This window comes from Oryzias melastigma, linkage group LG22 (assembly GCF_002922805.2).
Source record: "Oryzias melastigma strain HK-1 linkage group LG22, ASM292280v2, whole genome shotgun sequence".
Classification (NCBI taxonomy): domain Eukaryota; kingdom Metazoa; phylum Chordata; class Actinopteri; order Beloniformes; family Adrianichthyidae; genus Oryzias; species Oryzias melastigma.
This window is the reverse complement of record NC_050533.1, coordinates 12,463,802-12,483,589: the sequence shown is the minus strand read 5'-3', so window position 1 is coordinate 12,483,589 and position 19,788 is coordinate 12,463,802. Positions and strand designations below refer to the sequence as shown.

At 38.9% G+C, this 19,788-nt stretch overlaps 3 protein-coding genes and 2 long non-coding RNA genes across 7 annotated transcripts in view; 2 read left to right on the top strand and 3 right to left on the bottom strand.

The window, feature by feature from the left end:
* LOC112148997 overlaps positions 1-5,592 on the bottom strand; it is a 15,945-nt gene extending 10,353 nt beyond the window's left edge. Inside the window, exons 1-2 of the long non-coding RNA XR_002919727.2 lie at positions 5,569-5,592; positions 3,446-3,594 (exon numbers count right to left, since the gene is read on the bottom strand). This is a non-coding gene — a long non-coding RNA (uncharacterized LOC112148997). The remainder of the gene's footprint in view (positions 1-3,445; positions 3,595-5,568) is intronic.
* Positions 5,593-7,363: 1,771 nt separating this feature from the next.
* klf11b (Kruppel-like factor 11b) lies at positions 7,364-10,663 on the top strand. Its single transcript, XM_024276094.2, has 4 exons — positions 7,364-7,778; positions 8,415-8,684; positions 8,847-9,744; positions 9,908-10,663. Exons 1-4 carry the CDS (start codon positions 7,740-7,742, stop codon positions 10,240-10,242), a joined length of 1,542 nt encoding a protein of 513 aa, XP_024131862.1. The 5' UTR covers positions 7,364-7,739; the 3' UTR covers positions 10,243-10,663.
* A 2-nt stretch (positions 10,664-10,665) lies between these two features.
* LOC112149111 lies at positions 10,666-11,391 on the bottom strand. Its single transcript, XR_002919753.1, has 2 exons — positions 11,282-11,391; positions 10,666-10,832 (listed from the first exon to the last, which is right to left on the bottom strand). It is a non-coding gene; the product is annotated as an uncharacterized LOC112149111 (long non-coding RNA).
* On the top strand, positions 11,345-13,684 carry dnaaf2 (dynein axonemal assembly factor 2). 2 transcript variants are annotated; one of them, XM_024275980.2, is made up of 4 exons: positions 11,345-11,606; positions 11,695-13,191; positions 13,273-13,368; positions 13,441-13,684. In XM_024275980.2, exons 2-4 carry the CDS (start codon positions 11,707-11,709, stop codon positions 13,603-13,605), a joined length of 1,746 nt encoding a protein of 581 aa, XP_024131748.1. In that variant the 5' UTR covers positions 11,345-11,606; positions 11,695-11,706; the 3' UTR covers positions 13,606-13,684. The 2 variants fall into 2 exon arrangements, with proteins under 2 accessions (XP_024131748.1, XP_024131672.1); XM_024275904.2 differs by having other exon boundaries at positions 11,444-11,606; positions 13,438-13,684.
* Positions 13,678-18,307, bottom strand: lrr1 (leucine rich repeat protein 1). Of its 2 annotated transcripts, XM_024276212.2 has the most exons (6): positions 18,116-18,307; positions 17,741-17,953; positions 17,088-17,186; positions 16,287-16,539; positions 14,422-14,896; positions 13,678-14,333 (listed from the first exon to the last, which is right to left on the bottom strand). In XM_024276212.2, exons 2-6 carry the CDS (start codon positions 17,921-17,923, stop codon positions 14,078-14,080), a joined length of 1,266 nt encoding a protein of 421 aa, XP_024131980.1. In that variant the 5' UTR covers positions 17,924-17,953; positions 18,116-18,307; the 3' UTR covers positions 13,678-14,077. The 2 variants fall into 2 exon arrangements, with proteins under 2 accessions (XP_024131980.1, XP_024132064.1); XM_024276296.2 differs by having other exon boundaries at positions 17,741-18,307.
* Between the last annotated feature and the right edge of the window lie 1,481 nt (positions 18,308-19,788).

Below are 19,788 nucleotides of genomic sequence, written 5' to 3'. Positions count from 1 at the left end.
GAACATATTAGGAATGTGGATGTGATTAACATATAACCTCTGCTGCTAAGGAAATCCAAAAATTTACTTTTGCCGATTCTTCTAAAACTCAAGTCGATCTGTTGGGTATCCCCGGGCGACCTAAACATATAAAAGTTGCTATGGCGATTAAACCAACATAAAAGCCACCATTTTGAAAAAAAATATATTACAAACATGCAGCTCAGACTAACCTGATAGAGGCAAGAGGGGAGGAGTCAGGGGCGGGTGGCGACTGAAGGCCATTCAATGTTGCTCAGTTTTAATTTATAATAAAAAAAAAAATTAAAATGTATTTCATTATATTTTTGTAAGTATTAGTAAATATAGTGTTGTATATAGTATTGTAATATTGTACCTGTTTCTTCCTTCACCTGAGTTCCAATCTCGTCCCAGTGACATTCATTCTGGTTTGACAACATAAATCCTTGAATCCTTTAAAACAAATCAGAAGTTTTTTATTTTTTCTTAATAATTTGCCTGATGGTGAGATGTGACAGAAATTTTGTCTGCAGGACCAGAATGTCAATTAAAACCTAGCAGGCAGAAAGTGAGATGACGGCACAACCTGGAGCACTGTCCAACACCTGTGTGTGGATTTATATTTCTTCACACATTTGTCAGGTGATCCATAAATTAGTACCACATTGCAGATAACTGAACTCAACTTTATTTTTTAACCTTAATTATCCCCTTCCTCCTTAAATCAAACTTAAAAGATTAAACGAAGAACACAACACAGATGGGCAGTTGGCAGAGCAGGCGCTAACCTGTCAAAAATTGTACTTTTTTTAATACAGTTTGTTTAAATAAATGGTTGACTGAGTGGTGGCACAGCTTTCATGCAAAATGTTCAGTTTGAAATTCAGAGTGTTGGTGAAACCACTCATATGCGTGGGCAAAGCAGGCCGAAGATGAGCAATCCACTCCATCGACTGATTCATAATCATCATTGATAAAAGGCTAAATGATGACTTTTTATAGTCCTTGCTTTTTTTTTTTTTGCTCTTTGTAATGCATAAATTTATACATTTAACTAGCTGGCTTATCATCTAATCAACTGAAAAATACAAACCAGAGTAAATAATATAAAACTTGACAAAATATTAAATTTAAATTCCAGCAGCAAAGTAATTTAGGCTTTGTGTGCTGCTAAGATGATAAAAACGTTCTTTCTCTGTATCAAAGGAGCACATGGACCAAAAATGTGAACAACAAAATGACTAATTTTGTGATTAATCATCGAGTTTCTTGACCTTTTTTAAGGCTAATTTTACACAGTAAAAGTTTAAACAGTCATGACAGGGTAAAGAAATGCATGCACTTTTTTGTGTCTCATGTTTAATTGTTTATAACTCAAATTGTCCGATTTTATCAAGAAATTTGATAAAAAAAAATAATCATAAAATAATTGTAAAAGCTTTTTGATTTTAGTTGAAAATAAAATAGGATGCTGATAATGACACTAATATGCACAGAAATCTTCTTTTTGTATTGCATTTGAATCATAATTGCAGATACCTATATAGTGCTTTTCTACTTTGCTTTAAGGCCAAACGTGCTTTTACAGTCTCATTTACACACTGATGGTGGCTGTAAACTATGTTCCCACCGGACATTTGACGCGTGCTAAACGCATGTTCTTAACTCTTGTGCTATTTGGAGAGATTTGGAGCCTTATAATTATGGGTGAGCACAAAATGCAATCATTCATTTCTCCTTCATGATCCATTTTCAAACAAAAAAGATATTATCAATACGTCACTACCAAATACAAGTCCTTTATTGGTCCAACTTAAATGTGCTTCAATCTCAAACGCAGAGCTGAAAAATTATAAAAATGTAAATAGCTATAAGTGAACGCAAGAGTTTTGAGCTCAAAACGTGGGTTTAAACGTGTTTACATAGACTTTTTATAAGAAGGGGTAGCTTGAGGGCACATTACAAAGTACGGTGGCCCTGAAGTGCAAGTCCAAATCACATCAACAAATCACTCGACACAAAATCATTTTAAAGGTTACGACAATTAAAAAAGCAAAACAAACATAAAAAAAAATCCTGTTACATTTTAGCAAACAAAGCAAAATTCCTCAAACCAAACAGTACAAAAGAAAAGTAATTCCACAAAATGATGGGCAAAAGCCATCATCCAATCAGTAATGTCCCATAACTTCCTTTTTCCAGTTTCTATATTAAAAATAATAATTTGAAAATATAAAATTGCTGATTAAATGTTTTTATCTATCATTTCAACCAGAAGTTATTTGATATGAAGCAATAACGGATATCATTATCCAATCAGCGATGTCCTTTAGTACCTATCTTTTATCCATGTGTTTTTTTTAACACTTCTTTTTTTTATAACTTTTGTTTTACAAAATGTTCCGTTGTCTTTTGGTTTCTGGAATTTTTGTTTTACTTCCTAAAATGCAGTGCCGTTTATTATTTGCTTTCCACTTTTAACTGTGATCTTTAAAATGTTTTTGCATTGAGTGATTTGTTGATGTATTTTGCACTTCAGGGCCACCGTACTTTACGCTGGTGCCAACCTCAACCCCCAGGAGCAATGTGTTCAATGTCTTGCCCAAGGACACTTCAACATAAACTGATCCTCAATTCTGTTTTACTTAATGTGTCTCATTGTAGTTTTTCTATATTTTGTTTTCATCTATTGAAATGCTTAAAAGAATGTTTTATTTTGGTCATAAATTTGAAATTATTCATGATTTGATCACTTGATGCCCAGATTTTCTGTCAACCCCCACAAAAACAAATGTAATGAACTCCATGATAAATCACTGACAGTGAGCATTAGTTATACAACCCCACAGACAGAATCATAAATGATAACACTGTCTTGCTTCAGGTGAGCTGAAAGAGTTCATTTAGTTAGAATTTAACCAGCCGGCCACGTCAGCGTTGCCATGTCGCCATGCCTTCTAGTGTCATCTGCCATCTGTTCTCTCTTGCTCTCATTTGTCTGTTTATTATTTCATTTTTTGGGACGTTCTTGTTAAAAATCTTAATTTCTGTCTGGGCAAATTTTATCCTCATTAATTTGCAAAGAAAATTTATGCTCAGGGATTAATGTCATTTAGTGGAAAAATTAACAAGGTCTCATTTTTTTCATAGATTTGCTTTTTTCTTTTTTTAAATATTTTTAATAATTGTTTTAACTGTTAGCAGAAAAACACAAGAAATTGTATTAAAAAAAACATTGAGATCAATATCTACAACTTCAAATACTTTTTTCAATGTGCTCAGCAAATTTTAGACACCAATTACCGACATACTTTCAGAGAAAAAGCTTTTACTCCATAACCAAAAGGATCAGATCCTTTCATAACATAATGCAGCTACGATCATTAGGCTTTACACATGCAAGACCATCTCCAGGGAAGCTCCTCCAGGGAGGCCTCAGACCTACCTCCTGCTCCTCGTGTTGCCAGGACAACAGACAGCAAGCCAGCAGCACACAAGTCAGCATCTCATAGCAACAGATTGACTTTGCCATCCCTTCTGACCAATCAGAGGCTAAATGCTCAAAGAAAACCCCTGTTGTCGCTCCACTCTGGTCTGTAGGAGGAGAGAGGGGTGGAGTCACGTGCTGTGTGGTACACAAAGCATCCTTCACGACTTTATGTGACAGCTCCGACTATACATCATCAATGGAGTCTTTTCAAAATAAAAATCTGGATCATATTGGTTAAAAAATACAAACAATAATGGCGCCACTTTAGGAATTTGGGTTTTCTCACCATTTTGATGTAATTTATTTTATTATATTTACTTTACTATACAACTTTTGCTAATATGCAATCTGTTAAGTTAAATGGTTAAAAATGTGTGTTATATTTTCCTTTTTGTATGTTTTTAAGCCCCTTCTTCCTTCAAAAGCGGCTTAAAGTTCATATAAACGTGGTTGTTCATTCAGGTAAAAATATATTACTTTTTTTTTAAATATTGACTTTTTAATGAAATTGTTGAGGTTGTTTTGGGGAATGGTTTGCATCTGTGTTGCATCACCTCTTCTCTTGGTAAATATTTGCAAACTAAGTGAGACTAAAATTGAACTAGTTTTGACCAGGAAATTGTTTTTCTCATTTCCCTCAAAGAATAATTTCACTTTTTTTTAAAGCTCTAATGAGAAAACTGTTGTTTTTTTTTCTTTCTCTATGGTTATTTACCATTTTCAAAATATACTCTTGTAATTGTTATTGCTCTTTTTAAATGACAAATGTAGGCCACCAATCGTCTGGGTTGGCGTTTTGAGGCTCTTACAGATTAAGTTCCCCATGTCACGAACACGAACGCAGCTTGATACCATTAGAAGGTTTTAAGCATTAACAGCACAATCAGCGGTTCTCCTGTAGGTTAAAGCCTCCAAAAGCAACATTAGGTCTTTATAAAGACCTTTTTAAAGCTGTTTTTTGTTTTTACTGTTTTATTAAGTTAAAAAAAACTTTTTCTTATTAATAGAATATGTTTAAATATCATAGTGACCTATTTAGACATTGGAGATAAAACATTTTTATTTTCATCTGTTTTGAATTAAAAGTTACCAATCAATCATTTTCTCATTAAATGTCCAATTTGTAGTTTAGTGGACTACAAAATTAGCATTTTAACATGTTGCTAGCATTAGCTTCAAAATAAACTTTTGGAAGATGACTTGTACAAAATCTGTTTTTGTGTGTGTTGCTTCTTCTAAATTTTTTTTTTTTTAAAAATACTAAGGAAAGCATAAAAAAACACATTTTTCCACTTTGTAAAATATTTGACAACCAATCTGAAAAGGCTGTTTGATCTAAAAGTTGCTTTGTCACTTTAAAGACCCATTCCAATTCTCTTTTGATCCATTTCCAGTGTCCCAAGTAATTAAAAAATGTGATCAGAATGTTTTTAACCAAAAAAAAAACATCTCTAGATGTGGGAGGGATCATTGGCACTGAGCAACCCCGCCCTTACTTCCCAACATCCATCTGTTTAGACCACTAGTTTATAGCACCTCACACCCCCAACCAAAATATTACCGGTGCAGCAAAAATGGCAAACAAAATTGAAACCGTCCAGCCTGAACCATCCACACAGTTTTGAACCAGATGACAGCTCGGATGCAGAAAATGAATACATAAATGTATCTACAAGAGGATACATCGGAATGAAGCAGAGCAGGGAGGTTGTAGCCTGCCCAACATAGTAGCTTCGGTCACATCTACAAGCTTTTTCCATCAGATTTTTTTTTGTCTGTTCCTGTTTCACAACAATTTGAATAAAGAAATACTCAGAAATGCTATTTTAAACTTAATTTTCTTTACAAATGTCATCCATTGTCAGAAAAATGCCACAATAACATTCAAAAAACACCAAAAACGTCGTGAAACAAGAAAATACTTTTAAGCCACCATTATTACAACAAACATTTCTTTAGTTCCTTCCATATCCTAAAAATATAAAAACTAATTTCTAAATGACATAAGGAACAAATAAATCTTTTTTTAAGGTTTTGGTTAGTTTTTATAGAAGTATCTCTCTTGTCTGCATGCTCACCACCTCCAGCTGGTTGTCAGTTCTATGTAAAACAGGCCCTGCTGATATATTTAACCTCACCAGGGCAACTCCCCCTTTATGACCCCCAGAGTTCCTGGGGTGGGGGAGTTGTCTGAGCACGAGAGGAGTGCATGCAAAGGCCTGGATAGGGTCAGTGCAACCTTTCCTCCAAATTCTCCGAACTAAGTTCAAGTGGACTGTCCCACTTATATCACAAACAGGCTACTGCCATCCATCCCCATGTGGAGCTCCTTCCCCTTTTCAGCGGCTAACAGCTAGCATAAGCGCATTGCAACATCCCTCCTTTAGGTCATGCCTGAGTCATGCTGAGGTGCAGCTTACTTATGCAGCCAGGTTCTTAACGGGGATGGGTTGGCACGTGCCACGCATGATTCTAATAAATAGATTAGCTCGAACAATGTGGTGACATAGAGTTTATTAAAAATGGTTTTGGTTTGTAAGAATGGTTATGAAACTTCATAACTTCCTTTTCCTGGAAACAGTCATTATTTTACTTTGTTCAATGTTATTTGAAAATAGGAAAAAAAAGATAAAACAGCCTTTAAAATTATTCACTTTTGCACCAGTTTTCTAAAAAGGTAAAAGTTTTTTTTGGACCCTAGTGATGACATAACAGTCTTTCTAGGTCAAAACCAAACTAAATTTGCTGATGTAACAAATTGCTTTAGCTAACTAAATAAAAAGATTGCTCTCTAGTTAAAATAAATGTCACAATGTGATTTAAAATAAGAAAAAAAATCTGTTTGCTTTGAAATACAAGAACCTTATGTAAGCAGCAGGTGTTGATGGATTCAATTATATTAAAAAGTAATGTGTCAAATAATATATTTTAAATCAAGGTGAATAAAATCTTTATAACACAGAAGATATAAATATATAAATACTTTTAAGAACAATAGTTGAGACAGTGACCTGTCTTTTATGACACAAAGAAATTCTGGAACATCCCCCTAATAAAGGTGGTAACTCACTTAAAGTTACACTGATCACATGACCAGAATCGTTTGTTGTTTTTTTCCCTCATATTTGTACATTTGAGTGTTTACTTGGTTGCTTAAGCTATTAGAATTTGCTAGAATCTGGCGAAAACGCTTAGAAAACAGATAAAAACCCGAAAACAAACAAAACAAAACCAAAAATGCCCAGTGTGGTACCTGCGGTGCGTTCACGTACTATGGGAACGGTGGTAAAAATGAACGTCTGTTTTGTAACAGCTTCAGCGTCATACATTGTGTGACCTTATTGTTTTAGTTAACGCAGAAAAACTCAATGATTAGTGATTGTGCAATTTCTCACAGCACAAATTATTTTTGTGCTAAGTATATTAAAAAAGAAAATACTAATAAAAACGTTTTATTTTCAAACATTACATTTTTTAAAAGGCTTTTCCCCACTATTTCCACTATTTAAAGGTAGACTTTTAACTGTACAGTATATGTTAAAAAATGATAATAAAATACACAATTTAAATTTGAAGAACAAAACAGATGATCTTAATCTTTTTAATGATAAACTCCTTGTAAAAAAAAATTCAACTAAGTACCCCTTAACCAATATTAGGCAGCATTGTTTTGTATCTTTATAATAAAAAAATAATCAAAAAATTACTGCAAAAACTCAAGCTAGGCCAAAAACAAAACAAAGGAAATGTTACTTAGTTGGCATAAGTAGCTGCAGGTTTTCGCCGGATTTTTCTCACAGCCCGTGAACGCAGCGTAGACTGGATCGACCTTTTGCCTAGTTAAACGGACGGCAGTTCATCGGGTTTATCCTGACACCGCTGACTCCCGTGGCCACGCCCACTCACCACCACGCACCCCATTTCCTCCAACCGTCCAGCGAGCACGCGTTGTTCACGCGCTTCCTGCTCTCCCATTGGTCAGAGCTCTGCACACACTCGACCGTGATTGGTCAATTGTTGCCACCCGCCACTGCGTGTTGTGAGTTTTGTTTTCTTTTTTTTTTCCTCTCTCTCCTCTTTCTCCTCCCCATGTTTTACACACACAGCTGAGAGAAAAAGGGAGCCAGTCAGAGAAAGAAACGATCTCAGCCCTGTCCCACAACAGGCAGCCGCTCTGGCAACGACAGTTTCTTTGTTCTACACTGGCTTTGACAACAAATACGTTATATTGAAACATCTTTTTTTACGGATGCCTGCGCGAAAATTTGAGGAGATGGACTCAAATACGGTAAGAAAATTGGGAAAACTCTTTTTTTTTTCATATCTTTTTATTTACCTAGCGTTGTTTACTGCTTACTGTGGCGTTTGAGTAAAAGCTAAAATCAAATTTTAAAAGTTTCATATCCTTATTTTAAACTTTAACATCTAAATAATTTTAAAAGTTTGTCAATTTTTCCCGCATTAAAATAAACTAATTGTTACCTAACAAATTAATTCGTATTTATCAGCAAAAAGTGGATACTATTTCTTCATAAAATAAAGTCAGTCAGTATTATTAGTATTTTTTATAGGTTTGCATTTTGTTGCGTATTTTATTTTGTTAAATTAAATAACAGCATTTTGAGGTTGCCAGACTTCCTGGTGCAAACCTGCTTTATGGGGATTTCACATGCTCATCTCGCAGCACGTCACTGTTTGGTCTATATTTGGGAAGGGGAGGCGTCCTGGCTCTGGACCAGAGGTGGTGCATGCTGGGGTGGGGTGTAGTCACCCACACCCCTCCTCCGCCATACTTGAGGCATGATGCAGCTTGGCCTCTAAACTTTAGATACCAGAAGACGTGACTGAGCAGGATTTATATCATGTGTTTTACTTTGAAAGACAATTTATAAGTCAATCTAAACTTCCTGTTTGTTCTCCGTAGAATGATCATATGGATGGTTCTTGTATTAAGAGGAGAAGGCATGACAGTGGAGTCAGTGGAGCCAAAACGTCAAGTCAGGAGTACACGGACCTGGAGGCGGCGGAAGCTCTGGTGTGCATGAGCTCCTGGGGTCAGTCGCTGTTCCACAGCAGCAGCAAGATAAACCCCTGCAAGCCAAGACCTCTCACACCGGCTTCAGACTCCTGTGACTTACTCCTCCCACAGGACCTCCCAGATCCTTCGAAGGACTTTGTGTCCCTCTCCTCTTTGGTAAGACATGATTACATTGGAATTAACATAAAACAGTTGTAAAAACATGAGATAGCTTTAATTAGTAATCGTGATGATTGGTGTAACACTTCTTGGACTCGCCACTTATAGCTGCAAACTTTTATTAACCCAAACTGACTGATTCCTCAATGTCTTTTTCAGTGCATGACCCCCCCTCACAGTCCGAGCTCCGTTGAGATCTCGTTGGTCCAGTCCAGCTCCAGCCCGCCTCTGTCCTCCCAGTGCAGCGGATCTGGACCCAGCCAACCTGCGCTGGCGCTAACTGCAGAAAAGACCCCCTCCCTTCAGTTTCCAGCCTGCAGAGCCATGGCGACCAGTGTCATCCGCCACACCGCAGACCGAACTCTTTGCCAAAGACACATTCCAGTGGCCCCCACTCCGGAGAAGCCTATAGACACAGGAACAGATAGGGGCGTCCGGCAGCAGACGGCCACACCTCCATCCCTCGTACCCTCGGAAAAAGAGGCCGGAGGTCCCTCCAAACCCTGTTTGGACAGTGACTCTACCCCCGCTGCTGTCATCACCCAATCACAAAACGGCCCACCCGCTCCCAGTGTTTCCACAGCCCTGCCCCCCCCTCCCGTCACCAGCCCTCAAATCATCTGCCAGATGTTCCCCGTCAGCAGCCAATCTGGCATAATCTCAGCCTTCATCCCCAGCGCGGTGCAGGCCTCCAGCGCTGGAATTCGGACTGGTACCACACCCATCCTCCCCCAAGCCGCCCCGGCCAGCGCCCCCGCTGTCCAGCAGTCCCTCATCGTGGGTTCGGCGGTGCCTCAGGGCACCGTCATGCTGGTGCTCCCCCAGCCCCCGGTGTCCCAGACCCCCAACTGCCCTCAGACTGTCATGACCCTGGGCAACACCAAACTGCTACCTCTGGCCCCAGCGCCCGTTTACATGCCAGCGGGACCCAGCAGCAACCCGGCAGCCACAAAGATAGACTTTTCCCGCAGGAGAAATTACGTCTGCAACTTTTCGGGCTGCAGGAAAACGTACTTTAAAAGCTCACACCTCAAGGCTCACCTGCGAACACACACAGGTGAGGTTTTCCTGTACTGACTTTGGGGTTTCAAAGAGAGCTGCATCCTGTTAGTTTTTATGGCCGGACAGTGACCTCATTGTTTTGAGTCAGAAGTAGCGTGTTAGCTTTTTATAAGCAAAGTGTGACTCACTTGTTTTCTTCATTTGTTTTTCCCCTTTAGGTGAGAAGCCGTTCAGCTGCAGCTGGGATGGGTGTGACAAGAGGTTTGCCCGCTCTGACGAGCTCTCTCGTCACCGGCGCACCCACACCGGCGAGAAGAAGTTCGTCTGCCCCGTGTGCGACAGACGCTTCATGCGCAGCGATCACCTCACCAAACACGCCCGCCGCCACATGACGACGAAGAAAATCCCCTCCTGGCAGGCCGATGTTCGCAATCTCAGCAAAACAGTCGCTGGCAAAACTCCTCCCTCCAAACCTGGCATTGCCACTTTGAGCATGCTGGTACCTGCTGGCGCCAACAAGGACTGCTTTCTCCCCCACTTCCAAGAGAGCTAAGGGATGAACGGAGCAGACAAGCACACACATCTGCCCCCAAATTCCCCTTTTTTTCCCTCTCGGGAGGCAAAAAAACAAACAAAAATGCACTGGACTCTTCCTTCTTTTTTGCTCGTTTGTACATGCATTTTCTCTAAGACTTAATTTACTTTGATATCGTTCATTTATGCACTCTTGCCAAAGTCTTTTGTCTTAGACATTTCACTTTTTACCGCCTCAACATGTGTTGACGTCTCTGTGAATGTATGGTTTGTTGAAACAATGCTTCTTCTCCTCGTCTCATTTAGGAAGAAATTCATTTGACAAACAATGTAAATATCAATCACCCGTATACTAAAATTATACCTTGATTATATCTCCTTTAACTTTTCATTTTATTTAATATCCTATTTGTAATAAAACAAATATTTTTAAGCTGTCACATACACTTTGTGAAGTCTTTATTCTGAATTTTTTTGTTTTTTCCTGGCTGGATGATACGGAGTGGTTTCTTCCCACATCCTGAGTTCGTCACAATGACTCTCCCCTTCATCACTGCCTTCTTTGGTCAACTCAACCTCCTTCGTTCTCACAAATGTGTGGGTAGTTTCCTGTAAGAACATAGTGTCCTCCGTTATTTCTAGGGCTAGAATACTAATTGACTCATGATATATTGAATTTAAGATTACCCATGGAAAACTTTCATTTGTTTTATAGAAATGCAGAGAAAAAAATAATCAATAAAAAAAGAATAATAATCAAGGAATTTCAATAGGAACATCTTCCCTTTTTTTAATCTCATGAAATAATTTACAGGGATTAGCCCTTAAACTGAAAAACCAACATTTAAAAAAGACACCAGATTATACTTGTAGGCACACGACTGAACAAAGTGTCCCGTGTAATTTCAGCCCTCTCCAGCGCGCACGTTCACAAGCGGTAAAGCCTCACACCCAGTAACAGCTGCTCTCAGCCAATCAGAGCGCAGGAAAAATCAACTGTTGGTGGGTGCGACCAATCAGCGCGCTTCCTTGCACACCCGCCCACTTGCCTTACTGACCGAAATATTCCACAGCCAAAAGCCCGTTTAGACGAGGACTACAGCGACATCTGCTGGCCGAAACACGCCGTCAGCCACGCGGATAAAACTGTAAACGTATATTTAATTAAAGCATTTAATATATTTAGTATATTAAATTAAAAAAATAATTTGAACATTTACAGCACTATATATTGTATACTTTTTAAAATTAAAAACTTTTTTGAAAAAAAAAAAAAAAAAAAGCTAAATCGTCGTCGCACCTGCTAGCTTACTGGCTACCATGGTTACCAACAACACTACTCTCCAGTTTGTTTCTGTTGGGAGTTCGTCGTCCAAAATCAAGGTAAAACGTCTTTTTATTACCTTAAACATTAGTAAAAGCCATTTTAAAAAAATGTTTTTATGGGAAAGTTTGTGCATACTCGTTTCAGGTTTAATCAAAAATGTTTACCATGGAGGTTGGACAGAAGTTAGTAGAATTGAGCATAACAGCGGATGAAGTTGATAAGCTCTCCAAAGCCTTCAAAAATGACAAATTCCAGGATATGCTTACCAACTACCTCCAAGAAATATCCAATCCCGAGAATGTGAGAACCTATGAAAAGGAGATGACACTTCTAGAGCAAAGGAGAGGAACCAGCATCGAGTTCGTCCACCCGATTCCCTTCAGAGTTCTGGAGACCAGCGTGGACGGAGAGCAGAGGTGCTTCATCAACATCTGCGCTTGTGACAAAGCCGGAAAGCCTGAATCGAAGACTGTGCGAACAAATGGTCAATTAGGACAACAGTGGTCCCTGCCTCACCTCCTGCAACCCGCGAGGCCGGATTGTGAACGTGAAGGAAAGATCTTCACCATCTATGATGTTTGTTTCCATCCTGAGACGCTTCATCAGGCAGAAAAAAGCAAGAGGTTCATGGGCACAGTGATGGAAGTTGCAGTCCAGGGAATCCAGAAGGCTTTTAACGTGACACTGGACAAAGGGAATTTAAGAGAGACGGATATAAAATACAAAGGAGTCCCGCAGCTTTGTGTGATCCGTAAGCCCATACCCGGGTATGAGGCAAAGGAGCCACCAGAGGAGCAAGATCTCTCCTCGCTGATGACACCTCTACCAGGGAACAGCTTTGAACTTCCACCAAAACTCCTACAGAGGCAACCGCAAGAACTAACAAAGCCCCATTATACAGTTAAATATCGTTCAGTTGTTGATTTGCAGGACTTTAGAGTCTCTAGGGACTCCGTCCGGAGCCCGAGGCCGACAGAGATTGTGGTAACCATCGATCTGCCGCTCCTGACGGTGGTCAATGACACAGTACTTGAGGTAGAAGAAAGGAGGCTGCTGTTGGAGTCTAAGAACCCACCATACAAACTGGAGCTGCTTTTATCTTACCCTGTACATGAAAACAAAGGAAGAGCCAAGTTTAACAAGCAAACACGACAGCTTACAGTCACTCTGCCTGTTCAGCCTGCTCCAAACCCTACCTCTGATTCTCAGAAACAAAATCAAACTGAGGACCTGGAAGAAGGTGGAAGACGCATCAAAGAAAGGACAGAGCAGAGCCAAAGAGGGAACGACATCGATGCTGCGCAGGGAAAAGGTCAGAGGACGGGAGACAGTCAAAAACAGGAAGAGGAGGGCCAAAAAGTGAAGGATCAAAACAAAAACGAGACGCCAGAATGTGTGGTGAGAAACAAGACGCACAATGAGAAGTTAGAAGAAAAGAAGGCAAAGCGCCACAAAAAAAAGAAGAGAAGGAGTCCAAGAGTCACAGAAGAAGCTCATTATGCTTTGCTGCCGACAAAAGAAGCTTCATCTGACACCGATGAGCAGCGCACTTTGGTCTTTGATGGGGACAAGAAAGAAAAGGCGTCTTGTGGTTTTAAAACTGACATCCAGAAGGCTGAAGAAAAAGAAGGAAGAGTGGAGGTAAGAATGATGGATACAGCAACACTGATGGAAACAGCTCAGCTAATGAGGAACTTTTCTGGCCTTTTATCTCAACCTTAGGTTCCCAATTCCAGCCAGGAATCCAAAAACATCACACAGGCTACAATGGCCGCAAACGTAAGCGTTCCAGACACAGAGAGGACAACAGCACAAAAGGTGAACAACTAATAGAAATTCTTGTTTTTTCATTTTTTCTGTAATTAAATATCAATGCAAACTCTAAAGCAGATGGAAGATGCCAAGGAGCAAACCTTCCAGAAGCCAGAGGAGACCAAGGCTCCACTTCCTGGAACTCTGAGGGAAATCGATGCCGGAGGAAACGAAACAATCCTGGATGATCGCACATCCGCCGGGTTTGTCTTCCAAAACAAACTGGTGTTTGATCTGGACTGACGAGCTGTTTGGACATTTGAGCTGTTGTTCAAGCCAAACACGAATAGAAATACATCACAATAAACAATTTAAGACAAGACTATGAACACTTTTATTTCATTTTTAAACATCTATAAAAAAGGTCAATAGTACAGGTGGAACCAACTGTATTTAGCATTTGCCCTTAAACTCTTAGGCACTGTGTTTAGGAAATGTATCACACCCAGCTAGAAGAAGTCAGTCATTGTGGGAGACTGCAGTCTGCTTTTAAAGACAGGAATCATAATATATATATATATATTAAAAAAAAGTGAGCAGCCAGAGATTTTTTGTCATCGCAGATGGAATAGAATCACAAAAGAAAAGAGCTTGGACATTTGCTGGAAAACAAGAAGTTTAAAAACAACTTAGTCCACGGGTTAAAGGAATCCAAGTGGATAACAAAGTTCAGCATCACCTAAAACAGTCAGCAGCTGTGAGCGGATGAACGTCTTCACCGCACGCTTCTCTGGAGGACGAGGTCTAAGAATTCGGAGTAACAGGAAAGGGAGCAGAAGAACTGCTGAACCGGAGCGTCCGTGCCGCCCATGTTGTCCACCAGCACCACCGTGTGGGAGACTTGGTGCAGGTTCATGTTCACTGCCGTCTCAATGTGATAGTTGACGCAGGTGCGGCCGCACTCGCAAGTTTTGGCGACTTCAAGCTCCTGGCACAAGTGGGCGGGAATGAGGTGAGGTCCGTAGGGAATTCTAGGAAGAAAAAGTATTAAAGAAAAGTTTGGTTTGTGTAAAAAACATTTGAAAATAGCAGTTTGGTTTGAAAGTGTTTCATTCTGACCTTAAATTTGCAACAGCTCTTAATGCTAACTCCTGCAGAGGGAGCGGGAACGTCAGCCGCATGGTGTGGTCCAGAGGATTAGCTTGGATGAAAGGGTTTCCGAACAAGTCCAGGTTCTCCAGACTCAGCTTACGGAAGTCTCCGGGCAGACCGCTCAGCTGGTTATTGGCCGCGGATAAAAACCGCAGCTTTGAGAGCCGCCCGACGTGAAACGGCAAACACGCCAGCTGGTTGTTGTCCAGCTTGAGGTTCACTAGTTCTCTGAGCTGGCAGAACTGAGCGGGAAGGCACCGCAGCCGGTTCTGACTGATGTCCAGGACCTGCAGGGTCTGCTGGAGGGTGGACAGGCAGAGAGCCTCGCTGAAAGCCTCCAGCTGGTTGTTGTGCAAGTTCAGTTCTGTCAGGCAGCTGAGGTCTCCGATGGTCGCCGGGAGTTTCTTGATGTGGTTGTTGCTGAGGTCGAGCTTGCGAAGAGCTGAAGGAAAACAAAGTTAGAACAGAGGTCAAGAACTCATCATGAAGACTACAAGTGTATCTGCATTATTTATTTCCCTTTTTTCACGTTTTATTTTTCTGCATCTGAGGACTTCTGTTGAAAACTTTTTTTTGCTTGAGGATGTTCATAAAAGCACAGCCTCATATAAAATCTTAGAAATTGGACACAAAACTCTTTCAAAATAAAACATTTTATGAAACAAAAATGTTGAACTAGATTTTAGTATATCATCTTTTAATTACATTTTTATTTTATTTTTAACTTTTTTTTTAAGAATTACATTTAAATATATAAACTAAAGAAAAACAGTTACAGCAAATGTCCAGAACTCATCATGAAGATTAAAAGTGTAAATAGGTTCATTAGGAACGATTAATGTTAAACTTCTGTCTTAAGGTATAAAGTTAGCCACAACTCCTACACTTAGATTTACTAAAACATAGCTCTGAGCTGACAGATGTGCGCCTCCTAGTGGCAAAAATCAAACATTACTTCATATTTGGCACAGATGCAAAATTGTGTCTAAATGTTCTTGTTTTTAACATTTTTCAGTTTTCTTTTTCTGCATCTGTGCTCTTATATTGAAAACGTTTTCTTGCTTGAGGATGTTCATAACAAGCACAGCCTCACATAAATTTTTTAAATCTAAAATATCATTATAAAACTAGTAAACAAAATCCTGTCAAAATAGAACATTTTACTAAACACAAGTTTTGAACAGGATCATCTTATCATCTTTTAATAACAGGTTTATTTTCGTTTTTAACTATCTTTTTTTTAAAGAATTATATATATTTATAGATTTTTCATTTTTAAATAAGTTTCACTAGAAAAAAAGGATATGCATTTCCATATTAAATTAGGCTGATGTTATTTGCACGTATTTATGTGCGATCAGCAAAGAAAGTGATGGAAATTCATGCTGGCCGCAGGTAAAACGTGCAGCCGAGATGAATTGCTGAATTGCCCGCATGTATTTTAAGTATGTCCAAGGCTGGATTTTGTTGTTGGCCGCATATATTTCAAATTAAACTAAAATATAAAGTCCCATTAACTGTCACGCTTAAATGTGTGAAATTTGCTCTCCGCATTTGAACCATCCCCTGGAGGAGTGGTGAGCTGTAGATACACTCTCATTCAGGAACCACTTGCTTGTTTAAACCTAACCGTAACCTTAAACCTAACCTTAACCACTTCCTTTGGGTCTGTGCAGCCAAGAAAAAAGTTCAGCTCTGGCTGCACCTTTTTTTTTTATTTCCTTTTTTTAAATTACCATTTTATAATTTTCCTCTGTGAGCATTTCCACAAACAGCTTTATTCTTTTAGCTTTTTTATTTTCTGTTTCTTTTAATGATAAAGTGATAGTTACCTTTGAGCGACAGCATTCTCATGTCCACACGGGACAGCTTACAGTACGACACCTGCAGCTGTTCTAGAGAATAGGGGAAGTTGGAGGTGAGGGGGTAGTCCTTCTTGGACATGATGGTGAGCTTCTTCTTTGGTTGCTCCACGTCTCTGGCGCGAACCGGAGTGAGCGTGGACAGGGGGAGGCTGCTCGCGTCATTTCCTTTGTCTGCCAAGCGAGCGGCTGAGAGGAAGTTCTTCAAGCTGTTTGCATCAGCCTGAAAGAAAGAGGAAAAAAGTTAGCAAGAGAGCCCTTCAAGTAATCTTATCGGACGTCCCGTTGTGTTTGACCGGATTCCTTGAAATATCTGACCTGATTTCACTGACCTAGAATATCTTGACATAGTTTTATTATTTTTTTCATCAGGATGGTGATTTTTGTGCATCTGGGAATATAAAATTCATCAGAATGGCACAAGTGGAAAGGGAGAACACTGAACCTCCCTATAAAATAAGATGTAATAAACCTCTAAATTTTTGGAAGTGATCAAAATTTCTAAGATTTTGGAAAAATGTGCCCCGAAAGGTCTTTTTTTCCCCATCTAGGACATGAGACAGGGTTATTGTTGCGGTTTCAGGGACTATAAAGCTTACAAAAAATGGAAACTTTAATGATCGGATTTGTGTTTTGGTGTCCAATAAACACTAAAACATTTTCAATTCTTGGCCCAAATTCAAAACTCTTGATCCAGAAAAGAACAAAACATTTTCCTTAAAACATCTTCAGTCAGAAACAATAAATATTATACCATATAAAAGGTCATACCTTACTCAGACAAATGTCAACAGCGGGTTCCTTTAATCTCACCGTGGCTTTGCCTTTTTCTACAAACCAGGTGTGGAACTTTTCAATGTTGTTTTTCAGCTGTAAAAAAAAAGAGAATTGGCAAATGTAAAAAAAATAATAAGTTACAACCTAGAACAAGGATGGGCAGGTATGAATCACGACTCGGGCCAAGAACATTTTCAGAACAAGTCTAAACGGTGAATTGATCTAGTCCAGACATTAGTGGTTGAGCAGGTTTAAAGGATCCGATTTAAAATTGGAGATTTTTAATTTAAGTCAGCAGCAAGACTAAACAACAGACGTGAAGAAAAACTAAAAACGTATGTTAATATTAACTTGTCACACTTTTAATCATCAGTGTATTAAACAATGAAAGTCATCTACAATAAAAGAATGGGTAAACCAGTGCCAGATTTTAATAAAATTACAAATATGATCAGGATTACTATGGACTAATTAATTAAACTGATAAAGTGTAATCTGTAGTTTTTATAAACACAATCAATTCCTTCTATAACGTAACTAGTGGATGCTGGATTTGTTTGATTTTAACTAAAATACTTCAGAGAACAGTTCAAGCAGAAAATGCTTAATATATATACATATATTAATCAGAATACATATGAATATACCTTGTATTTTGCTCCTGCTCTGTCTTTGGCCGTGCAGATCATCATAAAGACGCCTTGCCGTTGAGCCGTCTTGTCCATATGCTTCCCGATAGAAAGCACCGCTCTCGTTCCTTTCCCACGACTTTTCATCCCAAACGATGGCAGCATCCGGTTGACCACTTCCACATCGCACTGCAGCTTCATCGTAACCGGTTATAAGGACCAAGGAACGGCCTAACGCCGCACCACAACAAACGGAAGGTTTAAATGCATGAAAAAAAAGTTAAGCTAGCAAGTCAGCTCTGTCTGCGCGCTCATTAAGGAATGTCAACAACAACAAAACGCCGCTCTTTTCACGTCAAATGAATACAAACAATATTGAAAAATGTACTTTACATTGGTGGTACTTGTTTCCTCGTTTGGCAGCGATGTTTTGGTTGAAAATACGAGCTGACCCGCGGTTTGTGTCAGTGATAGATCTGGACTACCAGCCCATTTTCGTTTTGGCTAGCTGTAGTTAGCAGCATTCCGCGCGAATGCAAAGGAAATGACGTCGTAAAGACGCGGGCACGCGCTCTTCAAAATGCGGGCGGGTTCTTTTCTTCTTCTGCTCTTTAAAATTAAATTAAATTAAATTAAACTAAGCTAAATTAAATTAAATTAAATCAAAGATTGAAAAAAAAAATTAAAAAAAAATATAAAAATGGCCGAGGCAAGGCAAGAGCAAACTTAGCAAAAAAATTGATATATTTTTTTTATAAATTGTTGTTTTCTTGTTCAAATACATTTAAGAAATGTAATATAATCATAAAAGCAATTCAAAAAGATGGTAAATGAAGGAAACATGCTTTCCCGTTCATGAATGTGAAGTGTTTGCACATCATAACGTCATGGTTGATTCCAATAGAAAACTTCTGAGTTCAAATTGTCCATGAAGTAATGGAGATTATCAATTAGAGAAAAAGATAAGTGACACTCAATAATGAATATCAGTCCAGAATACCTTTATGCATGGACAGCTACAAAAGATGTGTAATAATGTTTCAGATGAGCAAACATTACATGAATGTCGATGTAAAAAATCTCTTACAGGGTAAATTTAAATATTATTTCATTACATATATTATATTAAATATATATATATATTTATTTTTAAGTGTGTTTCTTTCATTTTGAGAGATATATCATGAATACAAAATGCATCAAGGAATAGGAATTGACTTTGTTATACTTGACAGCACCCATCTTGGAAAGAGATTCATCCCTGAATTGTCATTTTTGTGGGGGAAATTGTGCTTGATGCTGCTGACCTGCAAAGAGCAACAAATATTTGTTTATACTTGATAAGGTTCACACATAAAAGCTCTTAATTACCAATGTATGTGACATCACACTCATAATTTATGGGATTTGAAACAGCTTCAACTCATCTGGGACGTCTGTCCACAAGGTTCAGGAGGTGAAAATGTTTGGTCATTCTTCTAGAGCAGTTATGAAGTCGAACACAGATATTACAGATGTCTTGTCATGGTTTAAGCCAAGATGGCAAGGAAACAAAAAACGTAGCATCGCTTATATTGGTAATTTGGATGCAGTTTCCATGGAAACTCATCGTATACTCCACTGAGTGCTTTTGGAATCATGTAAGGTCATGAAGTTTGGAGGCCATTTTAACCCTGCCATACCCAAGCACTTCCACTTGGCCACATCCCCATTGACAGTTGATTGTGAAATATCTATGCTTGGATATGTCGCGTCTGGACTTGTAGCATTACAATAACTCCCAGAGCTGCTGGGAGCGGCCTCTCTTTTACAGGTAGAGACAGTCAGGATTATTCATACACCCCAGAGGTAATTGAAACCCCTGATTGATTTGGATGAGATAAGTGAATTGTTTTTGGAACATAATGTTTCTTAAAGTAGAGGTTTTGACTCTGGGTCAACACAAAGATTGCTGTTTACTTCCATTTTTATAAGTCAATATGTGCAAACATGGAGGTGTTTACATAATTACAGTCAGTTCTTCTAAAATTGATGATATTGATAGACACACTCTAAAATATAAATAT

What these genes read in the sequence shown, in the direction of transcription:
- dnaaf2 (XM_024275904.2), top strand. Translation starts at nt 11,707, where the DNA reads ATGTTTACCATGGAGGTTGGACAGAAGTTAGTAGAATTGAGCATAACA. An exon ending in AAAAAGAAGGAAGAGTGGAG is followed by an intron (nt 13,192 to 13,272) that starts GTAAGAATGATG and finishes TCTCAACCTTAG; the next exon opens with GTTCCCAATTCCAGCCAGGA. An exon ending in AGAGGACAACAGCACAAAAG is followed by an intron (nt 13,369 to 13,437) that starts GTGAACAACTAA and finishes CAAACTCTAAAG; the next exon opens with CAGATGGAAGATGCCAAGGA.
- lrr1 (XM_024276296.2), bottom strand. Translation starts at nt 17,923, where the DNA reads ATGAAGCTGCAGTGCGATGTGGAAGTGGTCAACCGGATGCTGCCATCG. An exon ending in GAGCAGGAGCAAAATACAAG is followed by an intron (nt 17,187 to 17,740) that starts GTATATTCATAT and finishes TTTTTTTTACAG; the next exon opens with CTGAAAAACAACATTGAAAA. An exon ending in AGAGCTGTTGCAAATTTAAG is followed by an intron (nt 14,334 to 14,421) that starts GTCAGAATGAAA and finishes TTTTCTTCCTAG; the next exon opens with AATTCCCTACGGACCTCACC.
- klf11b (XM_024276094.2), top strand. Translation starts at nt 7,740, where the DNA reads ATGCCTGCGCGAAAATTTGAGGAGATGGACTCAAATACG. An exon ending in AGGAGATGGACTCAAATACG is followed by an intron (nt 7,779 to 8,414) that starts GTAAGAAAATTG and finishes TGTTCTCCGTAG; the next exon opens with AATGATCATATGGATGGTTC. An exon ending in TTGTGTCCCTCTCCTCTTTG is followed by an intron (nt 8,685 to 8,846) that starts GTAAGACATGAT and finishes TGTCTTTTTCAG; the next exon opens with TGCATGACCCCCCCTCACAG.